At 35.6% G+C, this 17619-nt stretch overlaps 1 protein-coding gene across 3 annotated transcripts in view; it reads left to right on the forward strand.

The window, feature by feature from the left end:
• LOC127871664 (pecanex-like protein 1) overlaps window positions 1-17619 on the forward strand; it is a 69892-nt gene that overhangs the window by 30790 nt on the left and 21483 nt on the right. For all 3 annotated transcript variants that reach the window (XM_052414787.1, XM_052414789.1, XM_052414788.1), the window contains 15 exons: window positions 170-303; window positions 969-1092; window positions 2264-2350; window positions 3774-3924; window positions 4587-4722; window positions 5348-5525; window positions 6532-6640; window positions 7315-7444; window positions 8101-8159; window positions 9881-10096; window positions 10877-10936; window positions 12204-12397; window positions 13562-13792; window positions 14287-14393; window positions 17260-17407. In XM_052414787.1, the coding sequence (XP_052270747.1) occupies window positions 170-303; window positions 969-1092; window positions 2264-2350; window positions 3774-3924; window positions 4587-4722; window positions 5348-5525; window positions 6532-6640; window positions 7315-7444; window positions 8101-8159; window positions 9881-10096; window positions 10877-10936; window positions 12204-12397; window positions 13562-13792; window positions 14287-14393; window positions 17260-17407 (2064 nt within the window). The remainder of the gene's footprint in view (window positions 1-169; window positions 304-968; window positions 1093-2263; window positions 2351-3773; window positions 3925-4586; window positions 4723-5347; window positions 5526-6531; window positions 6641-7314; window positions 7445-8100; window positions 8160-9880; window positions 10097-10876; window positions 10937-12203; window positions 12398-13561; window positions 13793-14286; window positions 14394-17259; window positions 17408-17619) is intronic.

The following is a 17619-nucleotide window of genomic DNA, read 5'->3' on the forward strand; positions in this document are numbered from 1 at the left end:
ACTCAAAGTGTTTAACAAATATCTCTTGTTTTTACATCAGGCATATCATGGGAAATTAGGAAAACTGGATGATATACATGTTTTAAAGTTTCCTCAGGTCACCATATATAAAAATAGCTGTTTCAGATTATGATTTCAGATAACTTTACTCAAACCATATATTTTTTAGAACATTGTGGATGACCCAAATCCCTGTCAGAACCGTGAGTTTGCCCAGACAGCAGCTTTCTCCATATACAATGCTGTGCTGATAGCGGTCTCCTACCATCTAAGTAGATCTGCCTCTGACCCAAGTGTGCTCTGGTAAGTTGTCATATTAATGCTAACAGTACAAATAAAAAGTCATTTGCTAAACCAGCGAATTTTTTTTGCCAATCAGGAAAAGTACCAGTACCAAATTGGGAAAATTGTGAGCGAAAAACTCTGAAATTGGGAAAATTTGTCTAATGAAGTCTTCATATTGGGAAATTGGTGTATTTGATTTTTTTACTCCTAAAAACTTTAAAATTGATAACTAAATGTTGTCAAATTGTCAATATTTTACTTATGTTCAAGCCATAGAGCTACATAGAGAAACTAACTAAATGTAATATTGCATTTTATTTATAAAAAAATTAATGCCTAGCAAATGTTGGGCTCATTTCTCTAATATTCTAAGTTTCTAGTTTTTCTGTACTATGTAAATAATGTTGCATTTTCAAACAACATGTTGTGAATCCTTATAGTCCTTCGCTGTCAATTTAGAAGAGATACAAACAAGCAATGTGTAAGAATAATCAAGTGCAATGTCTTGGGAAAGCTCTTGTGTATTTTTTAACATGAACATGTTCCTGTTAGGAAAACTCCATAAATATTTTTTTGCTTACTGTAATACATCTAATGAACATAAATTAATTTAAAAAAACCTGTTTCTGCTGCAAACCTCTGTGATCAAGGTTCTATGTAAGATACACCCCGCTATGTTGCAGGATGTTGATACGGGACAAGGTGTTGGGAGAGAAGCAGGAGAAGGAGCCCGTGAAGAAGGCTGAGGACTCTGAAGTGACAGAGGAGATGGAGGACCCATTGCCGGACAAGATGAAGAAATGTGTGGTATGTACATGCCAATTTTTAACAGCAAGCTTAGAAGCAACGTGAAAATGGCTGCATGCAATCAGTATAAAACCAGAATAGCCAGCAAGTTACTCGCAGGCTGTTCCGGTTGTTTGCTTATTACTGCTTACCAGTATCTTACGGTTGGAAATGAAGGTTTTAAAACTTGTTTCTATGCAGAAAATGTTTAATGAAATTTGATTTTTAAGGGACTACAAACTTGTCAAAATGTGTATCTAAGGGTTGAAATCCTTTCTTGTCTAGATCCCCATTTTGATGTTTTTTTTGTGGTTCCTTAGAAAATCTAATTAAATCAAGACCTATCTTAATAGATTCAAGTTTTAAAGGCTTCATTTTCAAACCTAAGGTACTGGTGAGCAGCAAACAGCATAAAACCTTAACATCCTGCGAGTTACTCGCATTTTTACATTGCTTCTGAGTGGGGAAGGGTTAAAAAAAAAACTGTTACTGTAAAGTTTAAAGATGAACTATGATGAATTTTCGCTTCTATTCTATATTTTTTAATGCATAGATAGATTTCAATTTTTACCTCGAATTCCTCATAGCCTGATGATGTGTCATGTTTACAACTTCCATGCTCTTTGGTTAAATTTAAGGACATAGCTCAAGGTCATGAATTTTCATTTCCCCTCTGTTATTCATAGTTAATCTTTTAAGGGGCCTTTTCACGTTTTGGTAAATTTACAAAATTGAAAAAAATTGTTTCAAATTCGCATCTGATTAATGACTAGGATGATATGATTTTTATTATTATTGACATTATTCCCAATGACTAGAAGATGTTTCATGAACATTGCTTATGCCCCTTAGTGGAAGGTCAAGGTTATAATTCAAGGCCACGTGTCATGAATTTTCATTTCTGCTATTGAACCCTTATTAGTTAATGTTTGTCTAGTTTCTTAAGTAGTTGTTATATTGAGTGACACATCTGGTCTTCTGCAGGTTAAGTCACATTTTGCCTGTTAGTGATTTGCTGTTCTGGCGTGCTATTTTTTCACAAGATGGCATCTCAAAACCAAATATTTCCAATTTTAAGATCTGCCTAGTTATTTTAAATGTGAAAACACATGAACTATGTATGCAAAGACAAAAATGGACAATGAATGTGAACTGTAGTTATTTTATTTGAATGTATCTTCATTTGTGACAGAGCGAGCGTTTGCAGTCGGACCTGTTGATCAGTATCGTGATTATGATCCTGTCGTTTGCCATTCATGTCAGCACAGTGTTCATTCAGGTAAGCCCGAGTGCAACAAAGACTTAGGGTAATAGAAATAGTCCAGAACCTGGGAAGAACTAGTACTTGGTGTCTTAGATGAACTTTTTTATGCCCCCAGATAGAATGATAAGGGGGTATATTGTTTTTGGCCTGTCTGTCATTGTATGTGTGTGTCTGTCCCAAAACTTTAACCTTGCTCATAAAATGAAAACTCTTGGATCTATGTTCTTAAAACTTCACATGTGTATGCATCTCATTGAGATCTACAATCAAGCATGGTTTGAGGTTACTAGGTCAAAGATCAAGGTCACTGTGACCTTTACATTCAAAATATAACCTTGTTTCTAAAATAGCTGTCATGCGGCTTCAAAGCGCAGTAAGGGGCATTGTGTTTCACAAACACAGGTCTTGTTTAGCTTAACTCAGACGATCAGATTTGAATTTCCACTGATAACCAGTCTTTTTTCGAATTTACATGAATAAACAAAATTAGAATGAACCTTATGGTTATGCAATATCATTTAAATAAAAGTGAGCTTCATTGTTATGTCGAAATATGAATATTCATGGGACAAATTTGTTTCAAAGAAATAAGTGGTATGTACCTACAGACTAGTTGAATTCTAAACAAGTTATATTTCAAATAGACTGGATATGAGCAAATCCCTCACTGTATGTATTTTAGCCACTGATATATCAAGTGCTGTATTTGACTGTGGGTAATATTTGGTTTCTCATCCACTAAGTCATACGGATGTGTGTCTTTCAGCCACTGATAGATCAAGTGCTGTACTTCACTGTGGCTTGTATGGGGTTCCTCATTCACTACTTCATACTGATGTATGTCTTTCAGCCACTGATAGATCAAGTGCTGTATTTCACTGTGGCTGGTATGGGGTTCCTCATTCACTACGACATACCTATGTATGTGTTTTAGCCACTAATAGATCAAGTGCTGTATTTCACAGTGGCTGGTATAGGGTTCCTCATTCACTATGTCATACTGATGTATGTCTTTCAGCCACTGATAGATCAAGTGCTGTATTTCACTGTGGCTGGTATCGGGTTCCTCATTCACTACGTCATACTGATGTATGTCTTTCAGCCACTGATAGATCAAGTGCTGTATTTCACTGTGGCTGGTATAGGGTTCCTCATTCACTACGTCATACTGATGTATGTCTTTCAGCCACTGATAGATCAAGTGCTGTATTTCACTGTGGCTGGTATTGGGTTCCTCATTCACAACGCCATACTGATGTATGTCGTTCAGCCACTGATAGATCAAGTGCTGTATTTCACTGTGGCTGGTATCGGGTTCCTTATTCACTACGTCATACTAATGTATGTCTTTCAGCCACTGATAGATCAAGTGCTGTATTTCACTGTGGCTGGTATCGGGTTCCTCATTCACAACGCCATACTGATGTATGTCTTTCAGCCACTGATAGATCAAGTGCTGTATTTCACTGTGGCTGGTATCGGGTTCCTCATTCACTACGTCATACCAATGCTGCGTAAAGAGATGCCGTGGCTCTGCTGCTCCCATCCAATGCTCAAGAGCGAGGAACGAGACATGTATGAGGCCAGAGGTAGGCAAGGCTTTCGATCCCATTGATTAAGATTTATGAACCTGTCTATTCTAATTCCATTACATATAAATAATTTAGGTTAATGGACGACTCTTGAGTCTGGGTAGAACCAGTGCTCAGGTGTTTTGGAGAAAATTCTGAGTGGGGTTCAAAACCAGAACCTTCTGATCACTGGGCAGACTTAATATTTACTAGACTACCATTATATCATTGTAGCCAAAGTATGAATGTTAAATGGCAGTTAAAGAATACCATTAAGAAAAAGGAACAAAGGCTGGATATTCTAGTAATTTATTTTTCCCTAAAAAAACTATGCCCCCAAAAAATGGTTTATTATTATTCATTACCTCAAACTTTAATTATCTGAATTTCTTTCAACTTATAATTATATTTTCATTCCTACTTCTGTCTAATCTTTTTAGAAATTAGATATATGTTTTAATTTTAAGTGTTTTTTTTAACATATCAAATAAAAAGATTTGTTGGAATTGAATCATTTATAGCCAGATGCCTTTAAATAACTCATTTTCAAAATTTTTAAATTATATGTTCACATGTTCCGAACATACACAATTTGAAAAAAAATAACAACAATGTATTATCCAATAAATAATGGTCATTTTGAAATAGAATTAAAATGAAATGACTTTGTACGCCTCCAGGCCCTGCTAAGATCATGTGCTTTGAGAAGCTCTACATCTGGCTGAGGTTCATAGAGCGTAACGGCATGTACCCAGTCATCATGATGTGCGCACTGACACGCTCTGTGCCTGTGGTCATATGCAAGTTCGGAGACTAGTATGTATGATTTATTATCTACTGTATTATGTAAGTTAAGCAATTTTCAAGCCATATTCCTTTTAGTGCCGATGTGCACACCAAGTGTTACTGGGTGTCGACCATTACCATTTTGAAAGACAGATTGAAGAAAACAGATTAACCCTTTGCATGCTGGGAAATTTGTTGTTTGTTAAAATGTTGTCTGCTGAATTTCTAAAATTAGCATTTTCTTTGATTTTTTTCAAAGAACACTATCAGAATAGCAAACAGTTTGGATCCTGATGAGACGCCACGCTCTGTGGCGTCTCATCTGGATCCAAACTGTTTGCAAAGGCCTTCAAAATTCTGTTCCAGCACTAGAAGAGTTAAATAGAAACAAAATGTAAAGAGATAGTATTGTTCAGATCTTTACCTTTGTACCCACTGTATCATTCTCAGAGTAAATTATTAGTATGTACTTATAATTGTTAGGATTATGTAGGTTACATATCATCTGTTCATGAAAACTGTAAGTCGCAAGTAGTTACAAAGTATTGCTTTAAATGTCACATGTAAACAACACAGTGTAGTTTTTGATACAATAACAGCTTTTAAGTTGTAGATTTGACATAGTTGACATGCATGTTTCAATGTTTGATTTCAGTGTTGGTCCGCTTGTCCTGGCAATATGCTCGCTAAAGATGCTGCGATTCACGTTTTCCAACACGCCGAAACAGCACATGATCCTAGCCTTCACCACACTGTTCTTCAAGTATGACATGCGTTGGGCGTCAGAAACCATGATCATTGACTACTTCTTTGTTGCCATCATTTTCATGAAGGTATGAGAGATTATCTTAGGGTTTAGATATGGAAACATTTCCATGAAAAACTCATGGTGGTGCTTTAAAATACTTTTCTTCAGTAGATTTATTATGCCCCCTTTCAAAGAAGAGGGGGTATATTGTTTTGCACATGGCGGTCGGTCGGTTGGTCTGTCGGTCCGTCCACCAGATGGTTTCCGGATGATAACTCAAGAACGCTTAGGCCTAGGATCATGAAACTTCATAGGAACATTGATCATGACCAGAAAATCCTACCTTCATCTGTTTTAATGTGGCGATGTTTTTGGGAAAAGACTTGTTGACTTGTTTTTATAGCAAGCTAAGTAATTAAAATTGACAAATTACTTATTTATTGCTCATTGCAAGAGATTTTGCACACAAGTTTTGTACACTAGATATACAATGGAACATGATATGTTTTCTCAAAGGACACTTGACCATTGAGTTTTCCAATAGTTGTTGTACGTTGCAACTTGCATACATGATTATTTTCTTGTTCTTTTATCTCCACACTATGGTTTTGTATTTAAGTTGTCATGTTCTTGAAAATGAAGTTTAATATCCCCCAACATAGGCGGAGGGATATTGTTTTGGCGTTGTCCGTCCGTCCTTTCGTCTTTCTGTTCGTCCGGCACTTTTGTGTCCGGAGCCATATCTTGGAAGTGCTTTCGCGTATTTCATTGAAACTTGGTATGAGTATATATATGGATAAGAAGATGATGCACGCCAAATGGCATTGTACACCATTTGTTAATAACGGAGTTATGGCCCTTTGTATCTTGAAAAAATGCTTTTTTGTGTCTGGAGCCATATCTTGGAAGTGCTTTGACGGATTTCATTGAAACTTGGTAGGAGTATAATATATGGATAAGAGGATGATGCACGTTGGCGTTGTCTATCCGTCCAGAAAACTTTTGTGTCCAGAAGTATATTGGCGGGGGATATCAATTCAACGAATTTGCTTGTTATCATATACATTGTCCCCTATGGTTTTCTTTTTCAGTTCTATGACCTGTACTTGAAGATGAAGTTTATCATCACTTACATCGCCCCCTGGCAGATTACCTGGGGCTCGGCCTTCCACGCCTTTGCACAGCCTTTCAGTGTACCTCGTATCCTTGACAATGGCTTGCATTTCCTTAGCAACGGCTTGCATGTCCATAGCAACGACTTGAATGTCCTTTGCAATGGCTTGCATGGTGTGTTTGTGTTTTATCGGATAGAATCCGATAGATGTCTTGTTGGTGTGTTTTGCATCAAATGATCTTATACTTGCCCTCTGTCTTAATCCTTTGACACTCAGATACAATGTTGAATTCTTTTGTTTTCCCATACAAAATCAAATTAAATTAAAGACCTTTATTATAAAATTCACTTTTTTAAAGGCTTCATTTATGCTGGTTGCATATTGCTATTTTCACTTTGCTTCTGAGTGGAAAAGTGTTAAGATTACCATTGCCATGGTCCATATTCTGGGGAAAATTTACCAGATTGTTGTTAAAGTACATGTATCCGTATGTACTTCTTCAATTCTATGTTTGGTTTAATACCTTTAATTTGATATTTTATTTAATCTTTCACTGGTGGCTTAGTTTGTTATTGATGATTAAACCATTTGCCAAAGTAATTTTGTATGGCTAATAATTTTATATAAATGTTTATTTCAACCATATAAACATTGCAAAAAACACTTAAAATATCTTATAGATAAAATCTGCTCCAAAGTTTTTTTTCCGTACATAATTGTATACAATTCATCCCATTAATGTCCTTGACAAAATACTAGATTCTGCCATGTTGTTTCTGCAAGCGGGGGTGTCAGCTTTATTCTCAACGCCACTCAACCCATTTTTGGGCAGTGCCATTTTCATTACCTCCTATGTGCGACCAGTCAAGTTCTGGGAGAAGGACTACAAGTGAGTAAAACCAGTCTACTCATGGACTCATTATTAACAAGGTCCCTTACCATTCGGGAAATTGTAACTTAAATTGAACCATATTTTATTTGAAAGCTAGCCGTAAAAGGACCCGTGCACATTTTGTGAGAACTTTCTGATACATTTTTGACATCACTTCGTTTGACATTGCTACGGATAGTTTCCCAAAAGAATGTCCTGAAATCGGTAAGTAAGAGAAAATGTAGCAAATAAAAACGCTGATACAAATATTGGTAATGATTGTAATAAACCAGAAGCAAGGTATAGGATATTATAAATACTTATTTAAATATTTTTTAATAAAATGACATATTCGTAAATTTTAAGATGCTTAAGGAATGTCATGAATTTTAGAACTTTACATTATTCAGTATTGTGGTTATTGCCAATGTTAAAGTTTCTGTTTTAAGTTCACTATTCACTTGCATTGTGTAAAATTCATGCATACAACTGTTGTTATAAAAGTGTTGAAGTTGTAGTATATTGGGCTAATGTATAACAAGTAATTTTGAGCAAATTATTTTGTTTAGTTATATGTATTTATAACAACTATTTAGAAGGGACAAATATGTACTTTTGCATTATGTTTTTTTAAAAGAATCAGTACTTATTTGTAATTTTCTGTTCTATTTCAGTACAAAGCGTGTGGACCATAGCAATACAAGGCTCTCACAGCAGCTAGAGAGGAACACAGGTTGGTACGATAACTGAGGTTGAATGATGGAAAAATGTGTCTTTTTTTTGTTCACTAAATTTCATGTTTTACTGTGATGAGTATTGAAGAGGATTGAAGTTTTAGTGTAACTGGACTGATCACAAAAATGATTAAATCAGAGGAAATATTAATCATGTATGCTCTAGAATGGAGCAGAATAGATGTTGATTTATGCCCCCACATATTGGGTAAGCATTACACTTGTTAGTCCCCTACCAGTTTCACCAGAGGGGACTTGAGGTTTGCGCTCTGTATGTCCGTCAGTCTGTGAGTCTGTCACACTTTTCTGGATCCTGCCATAACTTTTAAAGTTCTTAATATTTTTTCATGAAACTTGAAACATGGATAGATGGCAACATGGACATTATGCACGTCATTTCATTTTGTTCCTACATCAAAAATTCTGGTTGCTATGGCAACAAATAGACTAGAAATACTGCTGGAAATGGTGGTTTTCTGGATCCTGCGATAACTTTAAAAGTTCTTCATATTTTTTCATGAAAATTGAAACATGGATAGATGGCAATATGGACAGTATGCACGTCATTTCATTTTGATCTTACGTCAAAAATTCTGGTTGCTATGGCAACACATAGACTAGAAATACTGCTGAAAATGGTGGTTTTTTGGATCCTGCGATAACTTTAAAAGTTCTTCATGTTTTTTCATGAAACTTGAAACATGGATAGATGGCAATATGGACATTATGCACGTCATTTCATTTTGTTCCTATGTAAAAAATTCTGGTTGCTATGGCAACAAATAGACTAGAAATACTGCTGAAAATGGTGTTTTTTTGGATCCTGCGATAACTTTAAAAGTTCTTCATATTTTTCATGAAACTTGAAACATGGATAGATGGAAATATGGACATTATGCACGTCATTTCATTTTGATCCTACGTAAAAAATTATGGTTGCTATGGCAACAAATAGACTAGAAATACTGCTGAAAATTGTGGTTTTCTGGATCCTGCGATAACTATAAGTTTTTTTATGAAACTTCCAACATGGATTGATGGCAATATGGACATTATGCACGTCATTTAATTTTGTTCCTACTTCAAAAATTCTGGTTGCTATGGCAACAACAACAACAAAATCTGACAATGGTGGAATCTCTGACAATGGTGGAGCCGGTAGGGGACTTTAATTGCTTGGCAATAGTCTTGTTCATCCATATGTCTTGTTGTTAACCCTCACAGTGCTGGAACCGAATTTTGAAGGCCTTTGCAAACAGTTTGGATCCAGATGAGACGCCACAGAACGTGGCGTCTCATCTGGATCCAAACTGTTTGCTATTCTGATAGTATTCTTTGAAAAAAATCGAAGAAAATGCTAATTTTAGAAATTCAGCAGACGACATTTTAGCAGTTTACCCAGCATGCAAAGGGTTAAGGCATTTTGTGACTACTCCTCTTGTGACGCATTTTAAAGTCCAATTCCTCCAGTCTTAGAGTGTATATCTCCCTGCAAATCACAATTTAGTTATACAATGACCACTCATTGATGAGTAATTTCATATTTTATTTTATAGCATATTTTATGTTATAGAAATGATATTATGGACTGTTTCTGTATTGGGAGTTTTAAAAGTTCAATGAAAAAAAATTATTTTCCCAATCCAAATGCCCTTGCAACTTTTTCAACAAATGACTGGAAAGACTACAGAAAATCATTAAATTTGTATTCCCCTTCTAGGTGCTGATGACAACAACCTGAACTCCATCTTCTATGAGCACCTCACCCGCTCGCTACAGCACAGCCTTGGCGGGGACCTGCTCATGGGTCGCTGGGGTAACGCAGAGCAAGGGGACATCTTTATCATGGCATCTGACTCTCTCAATGCCCTTGTTCACATCATAGAGATGGGCAACGGGCTGGTCACATTCCAACTCAGGGGTCTGGAATTCAGGGGTAAGACACTTGCATTGATGCTCTTTGAACAACATACCAAGCATTAAGGGTGAAATGTTTGTATGTTATTAAGAAATGAAATTCAAATATAACAGATTCATGGTTAACTGTCTTTATCATGGAAGTATATCTATTTAAACAGAAATGTTAATATGAAAACAACTTGCTCAGTACTTTACTGTTAAGTTTTTTCTGTGTTTGTGTACATTGGCTTACTTGTGCGGTTAACTTTATAAGAAATACAGATATAAGTATTGAATGATCAAATGATATGGTGTAGATTGGCTTACTTGTGTGGTTAACTTTATAAGAAATACAGATTCAAGTATTGAATGATCAAGTGATATGTACAATATCAATTCTAAGCTTAAGAATTTATGTTTATTTGTGTTTTCAGAAAAATTTCTGGAAATTATTTCATTTGTTAAATTTGTTATGTGTGTTTGAAACCAGATAAACGTGAAAGCTGAAAGAGATAAAAGATCCTCTCAGTCAAGTAAAACATTAACCCATTATTGCCTAGTGTCTCGAAAAAGGCCTTGGCAAACAGCGTAGAACCAGATGAGACGCCACATGATGTGGCGTCTCATCTGTGTCTACGCTGTTTGCTTAAAGGAATTTCAGTAAGAAATATTCTAAATATAGAAATAAATATACTAGACATCCCTAATCTTGGAAATCAGTTGATCCTATTTAGGATGAGAGAGTCCACTAGGCATAAATGGGTTAATAAGACTATAAAGTGGGGTCTTTACCTACTTGTTGTGTTTTATATTTCAGGAACTTACTGCCAGCAGCGAGAGGTAGAGGCCATTACAGAAGGGGTTGAGGATAACGAAGGTGGGAAGTCATGACTTTTAAAGTGCAATTAAATAGCAAAGACATTTATCGTTGAAGCAATAGCTTAAAAATATTAATATTAAGTACAAAACACAGATTTTGTTATCTCTCGCAGAAGGAAGAGGGATATAGTTTTGGTGTTGTCCTTACATCTATTGGTCTGTCACAGATTTTTCACGGCTATATCTCAGAAACTGAAAACAATTTCAACATGAAATTTCATGGTTGTATAGATATCAATTAGAAGTGCCATCCATGCGCAAGAACCTTACCTCTTCAATTTATAAAGTAAGAAATATTGCCATTTGTTGTTTTCGTATGATGTAATTTTTCAGGGCTAATATATATCAGATATGATATAAGATTTCAATACGAATCTTCATTGATGTAAATATATCAATGAGGCAAACCTTTTCTTTAAATTCTGCACCCATTAATTAACAAAATTTATTTGGCAGTGAATATCTCTTTTAGGAATTGCTAGTTGAGATTAGACATTGAAGCTGCCATATAAAAGTTTTTTAAATGTATGCGTGCCTCTAAAATTGTCATTCTGACATAATACTGGGTTGTTTTCTTTTTAATCTACAAAAAACTGCAACAATTTTGAAAGGAATACATGTCATAAGCAATGATACAAGAAGTCTGGAAACTGTGAGGAGCATAGTTAAAAATAGCTTTCAGTTCTATTGCCAAACTATTAGTCAAATATTGTTTAAATGAAACTAATTTTTTCATTATTTATTAGCAAATAAATAGCTATCATCCGGACATGCGGCTACAAACCACAAGGAATCTTGCTCTCTTGGTTTTATTAGCTCGGCTGTTTTCGGAAAAAACCCGAGGTATTGTCATAGCCAGCTCCTCGTGTTGTGTCGTGTTGTGTCTGTCGTCGTGTCGTCCGCGTCGTGCTAAAACCTTAACATTTTGTCAAGGTTTTGAACATTGGCTCTAAAATCAAAGTGCTTCCACCTACAATTTTTGAAACTTCATATGTAGCTGCACCTTGATGAGTTCTACACACCACACTCATATTTGGGTCACTAGGTCAAAGGTCAAGGTAATTGTGACCTCTTAAAAAAAAAAAAAAAAAAAAATAATTCTGACAAGCTTTCATTTCTTCAAAAATGCACCCGCAGCCGAGCGTGGCACCCGTTAAGCGGTGCTCTTGTTGCCTGGGCAACAAATCTAAAAAAACAACATTGGTCCTTGCTTACAAACAACAATATATATACCGGGTATGTATCAATCCTTAATTTATGTGCAGAGTTCTGTTGCTGCGAGCCAGGACACTTGCCCCATTTCCTGTCCATGAACGCTGCGTTCAACCAGCGCTGGTTAGCGTGGGAAGTCGTGGTGACCAAGTACGTGCTTGAGGGCTACAGCATCTCTGACAACAATGCCGCCTCCATGGTGGGCGTGTTCGACTTCAGGAAGGTCCTCATCATGTACTATATACAGGTATGCATTACTTTTACCTGGAACTTTATACATAATAAATATTACTGAAGAATCCTCATAAAAAATCATGCAGACCAAAGTTTGACAAACACTATTGATAGTAAATATTTATTATGTTATGTAGACTATATTTGCCAAAGTTTTCTTAAAGGCTCTATAAAGGTCACAAATCCAATTATTATGCATATCGACTGGTCTAATTTTTACCTGATTTCAGTTACTCTTGCATAAAAACTGCTAATAACACAGCTTAGGTACAATGTTGTCAAGAATTATGGAAGATAAACCCGTTTCATAATTGGAAGAAATGTTTACATTTTTGCAACTAACGTGATGTGTAGCCTCAGAGCGTTGACATATGCTAAAAATAGCCGAAAGAAAATTCTATTTTAATTCTATTTTAACAACTTTATACCAGCAGAAATTAACTTATTAGATCACTACAAACGTTTTAACCATTTAGAAAAGACCTACTTTGTGAGTGATACCGGAAAACGTTAAAAGTCATCGTTATATTTTTGGTGACCCGAGTCACTTTCACTTTCTCTTTCGCGAGTAAACAGTGATGTAAATAAACTGATTGTTTGTAAACACAATTGACTTGGAGGACACTTTATTTTGAGCCCAAAACAATTTGTATTGCTAATTTTGTTATTATTATGTCAAATAGCATATATATATATTGTTTTTTGATAACCTTTATAAATAAAATATGAAAAAAATATTTAAAAATCTGTAAATAATTACGTATCTTCACCTTTATAGAGCCTTTAATAGAATAATACACTGTCACTAAGATCCAATCATGGCTTTTAACTTAACGGTAAGCTTTCAGTAAGTACAAGAATTTTTTTGATGAAACATCACTTTTTCTAACATTAGGTGATGATATGTGAAAAACCCTAGCAATGTTCATACCTTAAACTACATTAAATCAAGAGGTTAATGTCCCCTTGAGTTTATTGCTGGATTCATGATACAAGTGGCTTAAAATTTATGTTTAATGTTACAGAATTTTGCTGAAGTCAATTATTTCTCAAAAAATGCTGAAAATAGGAATTTGTTGTGGCACAATAAAGATGGTTTGATTTCTCTGACTTGCAGTTCAAAACATTGCAAATTTGAAATGTAAACAGATCCACATGTTTTTAATTTCAATTCCAGAGCATCATATATTACACCGTACGATCTCCGCGCCTTGAGCAGTGGCTGGAAAATCCCACCATCATGGAGGCCCTAGCAACGGTTGCTAGCGACGACTATGTTGATGTTGACCACATATTCACAGCCGAGGTGGACGATGATTATGCATCGCACAGTTCTGGAATCTCCCGCAAGAGTTTCTGTGGCAAATACTATGAATGGATACAGTACTGTGCGTCTAGGAGAGAAAAGGTTATAATTGTTTGTTTATATTTTAGATATCGAATAAATCTGATTCAATTCTTTGTAGGCTCTGTTAATTGAAAGGATTACATGCTTTTTGAGTGTTCAAATGTTGCAAATAAATAAAGGAAAGGGTCTTGGACATAAGAACTAGAAAGTTAAGGCAGCTGCTGTTTTAATGTTTATGATGTGGGTGGCGGTGCTGGAATGGTAGCTGGAATAATGATTGTTGAAAGTGTGCTCGCTTTTATTAAATAAATTTTCAAAAATCTTATCAAAATACAGGCATAATAAATCACTGAAATACATGTAGACAGGGAAAAAGTCTTATTTTACTTACTGCATATATGATCTTGTATTAGTATACGAGCCAGACTTCTTTGTACATGTTGTCATTGTTCAGCAAAAAATATGTATCAGTGTTGGCTTGCAAGCTATTAGACTGATACATTCTGTATGAACATTCAACTGGCCTAATACTCCTTATGTATAACTTGTTTCAGACGGTGGAGTGTGGCAGAGATTCCCTGCTGGTTTCCCTATGTTTTGCACTCAGTTTGCTGGGTAGAAGAGCACTCGGAAATGCCTCCCATAACAATGGCTCTAGCAGGTATTTATCACAGCTGATAAAATATCATCATCCTTTTAAACATTTCATTTGATCATTCTGGGAAGGCAATGTGTAAGTTTGGGTAGTTAATATTCTGTTGAAATGTTTACAACTTTGGTATTTTTAGCTCGACTATTATATATGAAATATTTACATACTTCTTTATCAACATGAATCCAAGCTATAAGCAAGAGCACAGACAACTGTAACAAGCATTTTGTAAGAATTATGGCCCTTTTTCCACTTTGAATATGCATATTATTGATAAATCTATGTTAAAGTTTGCGTTCCACCTCAACTATTTTCTATGTCCCTTGACATATTGCTTTCATATTTTGAATACTTCTTAACCAACATGACCCCAATCTATAAACAAGAGCAGACAACTGTAACAAGCATTCTGTAAGAATTATGTTCCCTGTTTATACGTAGAAAATTGCAAATTTGGTTAAGTTTTGTGTTTAGGTCCACTTTATTCCTAAAGTATCAATGCTATTGCTTTCATACTTGCAACACTTACTTATTTTCATAAGGGGACTGTGCAGGCAAAGTTATGTAACTCTGACTGGCATTTTAACAGAATAATGGCCCCTTTTATATTTAGAAAATTAAAAATTTAAATTTAAAATTTAAAAAAAGTATCATAGCTATTGCATTCAGAATTGGAACATTCGCTAACTATCATAAGGGGACTGTACAGGAAAAGTTGCATAACTCTTATTGTCATTTTGACGGAATTTTGGCTCTTTTTAGCTCTACTGGCCGAAGGCCTGAAGAGCTTATGTCATGGCGTGGTTTCTGTCGTCCGTGCGTGCGTTAGACTTTTTCTTGTTTATGCGATAAAGTCCACAGTTTTCATCCGATTCTTTTCAAACTTGTTCAGTGTCTTTATATTAATGAGGACTCGAACGCTATTGAAAATGAGTTACATCAGAGTAAAAAGTCCAGAATTATCTCCCCTTGAATTTGAGAAAATTGTAAAATAAGGCTTGTTTACGCAATAAAGTCCACAGTTTTCATCCGATTCTTTTCAAACTTGTTCATTGTCTTTATATTAATGAGGACTCGAACCCTATTGAAAATGGGTTAGATCAGAGTAAAAAAGTCCAGAATTATCTCCCCTTGAATTTGAGAAAATTGTGAAATAAGGCTTGTTTACGCAATAAAGTCCACAGTTTTCATCCAATCATTTCCCAACTTGCAAAGTGTCTTTATCAGAATGATGAGTCAAACCCTATTGAAAATGAGCAATATCGGAGTTATAAGTCCAGAATGATCTCCCCTTGAATTTGAGAAAAAAATATAAATCTTTAACATTTTGCCATAACTTTTGCAATATTGAAGATAGCAACTACATATTTGGCATGCATGTGTATCTCATGGAGCTGCACATTTTGAGTGGTGAAAGGTCAAGGTCAAGGTCATCTTTCAAGGTCAAAGGTAAAAATAATAATAATTGAAAGCGGCGCAGAAGGGGACATAGTGTTTCCGACAAACACATTTCTTGTTTGTTTACATATAAAGTTCTATCCTTTTGAAACTTCAACGGATGTTTTATATCATCAAGGGCCAGAACCCCATTGAGAGTGAAGAAAATTTGTCCAACTTATTGTTGAAAAGGAGCCATTTGAAGTTTAAATTTTACGTTTCTTCTTGTTTATGTGATAAATTTCCCATTTTGGGTCTGTTTATTTAAAACTTACTCAGATTGTTCATACTATCAAGGGCTTGAGCCCTATTGATTCCAGCCAGTAGAGCAATTCAGGCCCTCATGGGCCTCTTGTTTAGTTTAAACCTATTTATTTTAGCTCGATTGCGTCGAAAGCCTTAGGCTTATATAAACGCTCTCGAGTCCGTTTCCTGGGCCTAGAACCAGTACTTGGTGTCTTTGGGGGAAATCTAAAGAACGCTCCCACGGTGGGGATCGAACCCGTGACCTCCCGGTCGCAAGGCAGACACCATATCCATTACACCACGGTTGAGTTAGTAACTTTGAATATTTTTTTAAATTTTGTGTTTAGATCCACTTTACTTCTAAAGTATCAAGGCTATTGCTTTCAAACTACAAATACTTTCTTACTATCATGAGGGTACTGTACCTGGCAAGTTGAATTTTACCTTGACCTTTGAATTACCTTGACTCTCAAGGTCAAATTATAAAATTTTGCTAAAATTGTCATAACCTCTTTATTTATGATCAAATTTGATTCATACTTTGACAGAACAACACTTACTTACATACCACAATGGACTCCACTCAAACCATGCCCCGCGCCCCGAAAGATCATCTAATAAATGACCACACCCCCACATTATTCCCTCTCTCCACCCCCTACCAAAAAAGATTAGTTTTTTTTAAACATGGTAAAAAACCCACAAATATTTATTTTTATAATTTTATTTTTGAAAAACTGCCCACCCAAGCTATTGCTATCAAACTTGAAATATAATCTTATTAGTTTGTTGTATGTCTTTACAAATATTCAATAGATAGAGGAAAATATACCTGAACTCAGAATCGTCTATAATGTACCACTTCTTGAAATATAAGCAATCAATATGTTTCAATTATTGTCCTCTTCCAGTTAGAATATGACTATGTTACCTTGACCTTATTGAATATGAACAATTTCCCCATGATTGCTTACGTTATACTGTCAAGCACTCAAATAGTAAAGTGCGCTGTCTTCTGACAGCTCTTTTTATATGAACAGTTATTGTATTACGCTACAAGTCCATAGGCGGAACAGAGTTGTTGTTTGTTTCTTGACCCCCCCCCCCCCTCCCTCAGAAAATTTGGTTGAATATGATGCATATTAAAAGCTGATTATTATATTCAAAGAAAATGTATTTCTCTTTCTGTCAGTGTTGAGTTTTTCCTGTACGGACTTCACCAGCTGTTCAAGGGAGACTTCCGTATCACCTCCCCTCGAGACGAGTGGGTCTTCGCTGATATGGAGCTGCTAAGAAGAGTTGTGGCCCCTGGCGTAAGGATGTCCCTCAAACTTCACCAGGTAGGGAGATATGGGCTGTGTGTGTTTGCTGCTTAGAATTTGGGTGATAATATTTCCTCCTTTCAGCTGATTCCCTACCTTTTAATAGCAAACTAATTTTACAAATAGTTATAAACTTTACTGAATCTATGTAGAAATGAATTGTTTAGTCAAGCCCCTTATGGGGATTACAGCCTTTTTCTTCCCTAAGGTGGTTCTTTTATCACATTCCT

Source organism: Dreissena polymorpha, chromosome 3, assembly GCF_020536995.1.
Source record: "Dreissena polymorpha isolate Duluth1 chromosome 3, UMN_Dpol_1.0, whole genome shotgun sequence".
Classification (NCBI taxonomy): Eukaryota; Metazoa; Mollusca; class Bivalvia; order Myida; family Dreissenidae; genus Dreissena; species Dreissena polymorpha.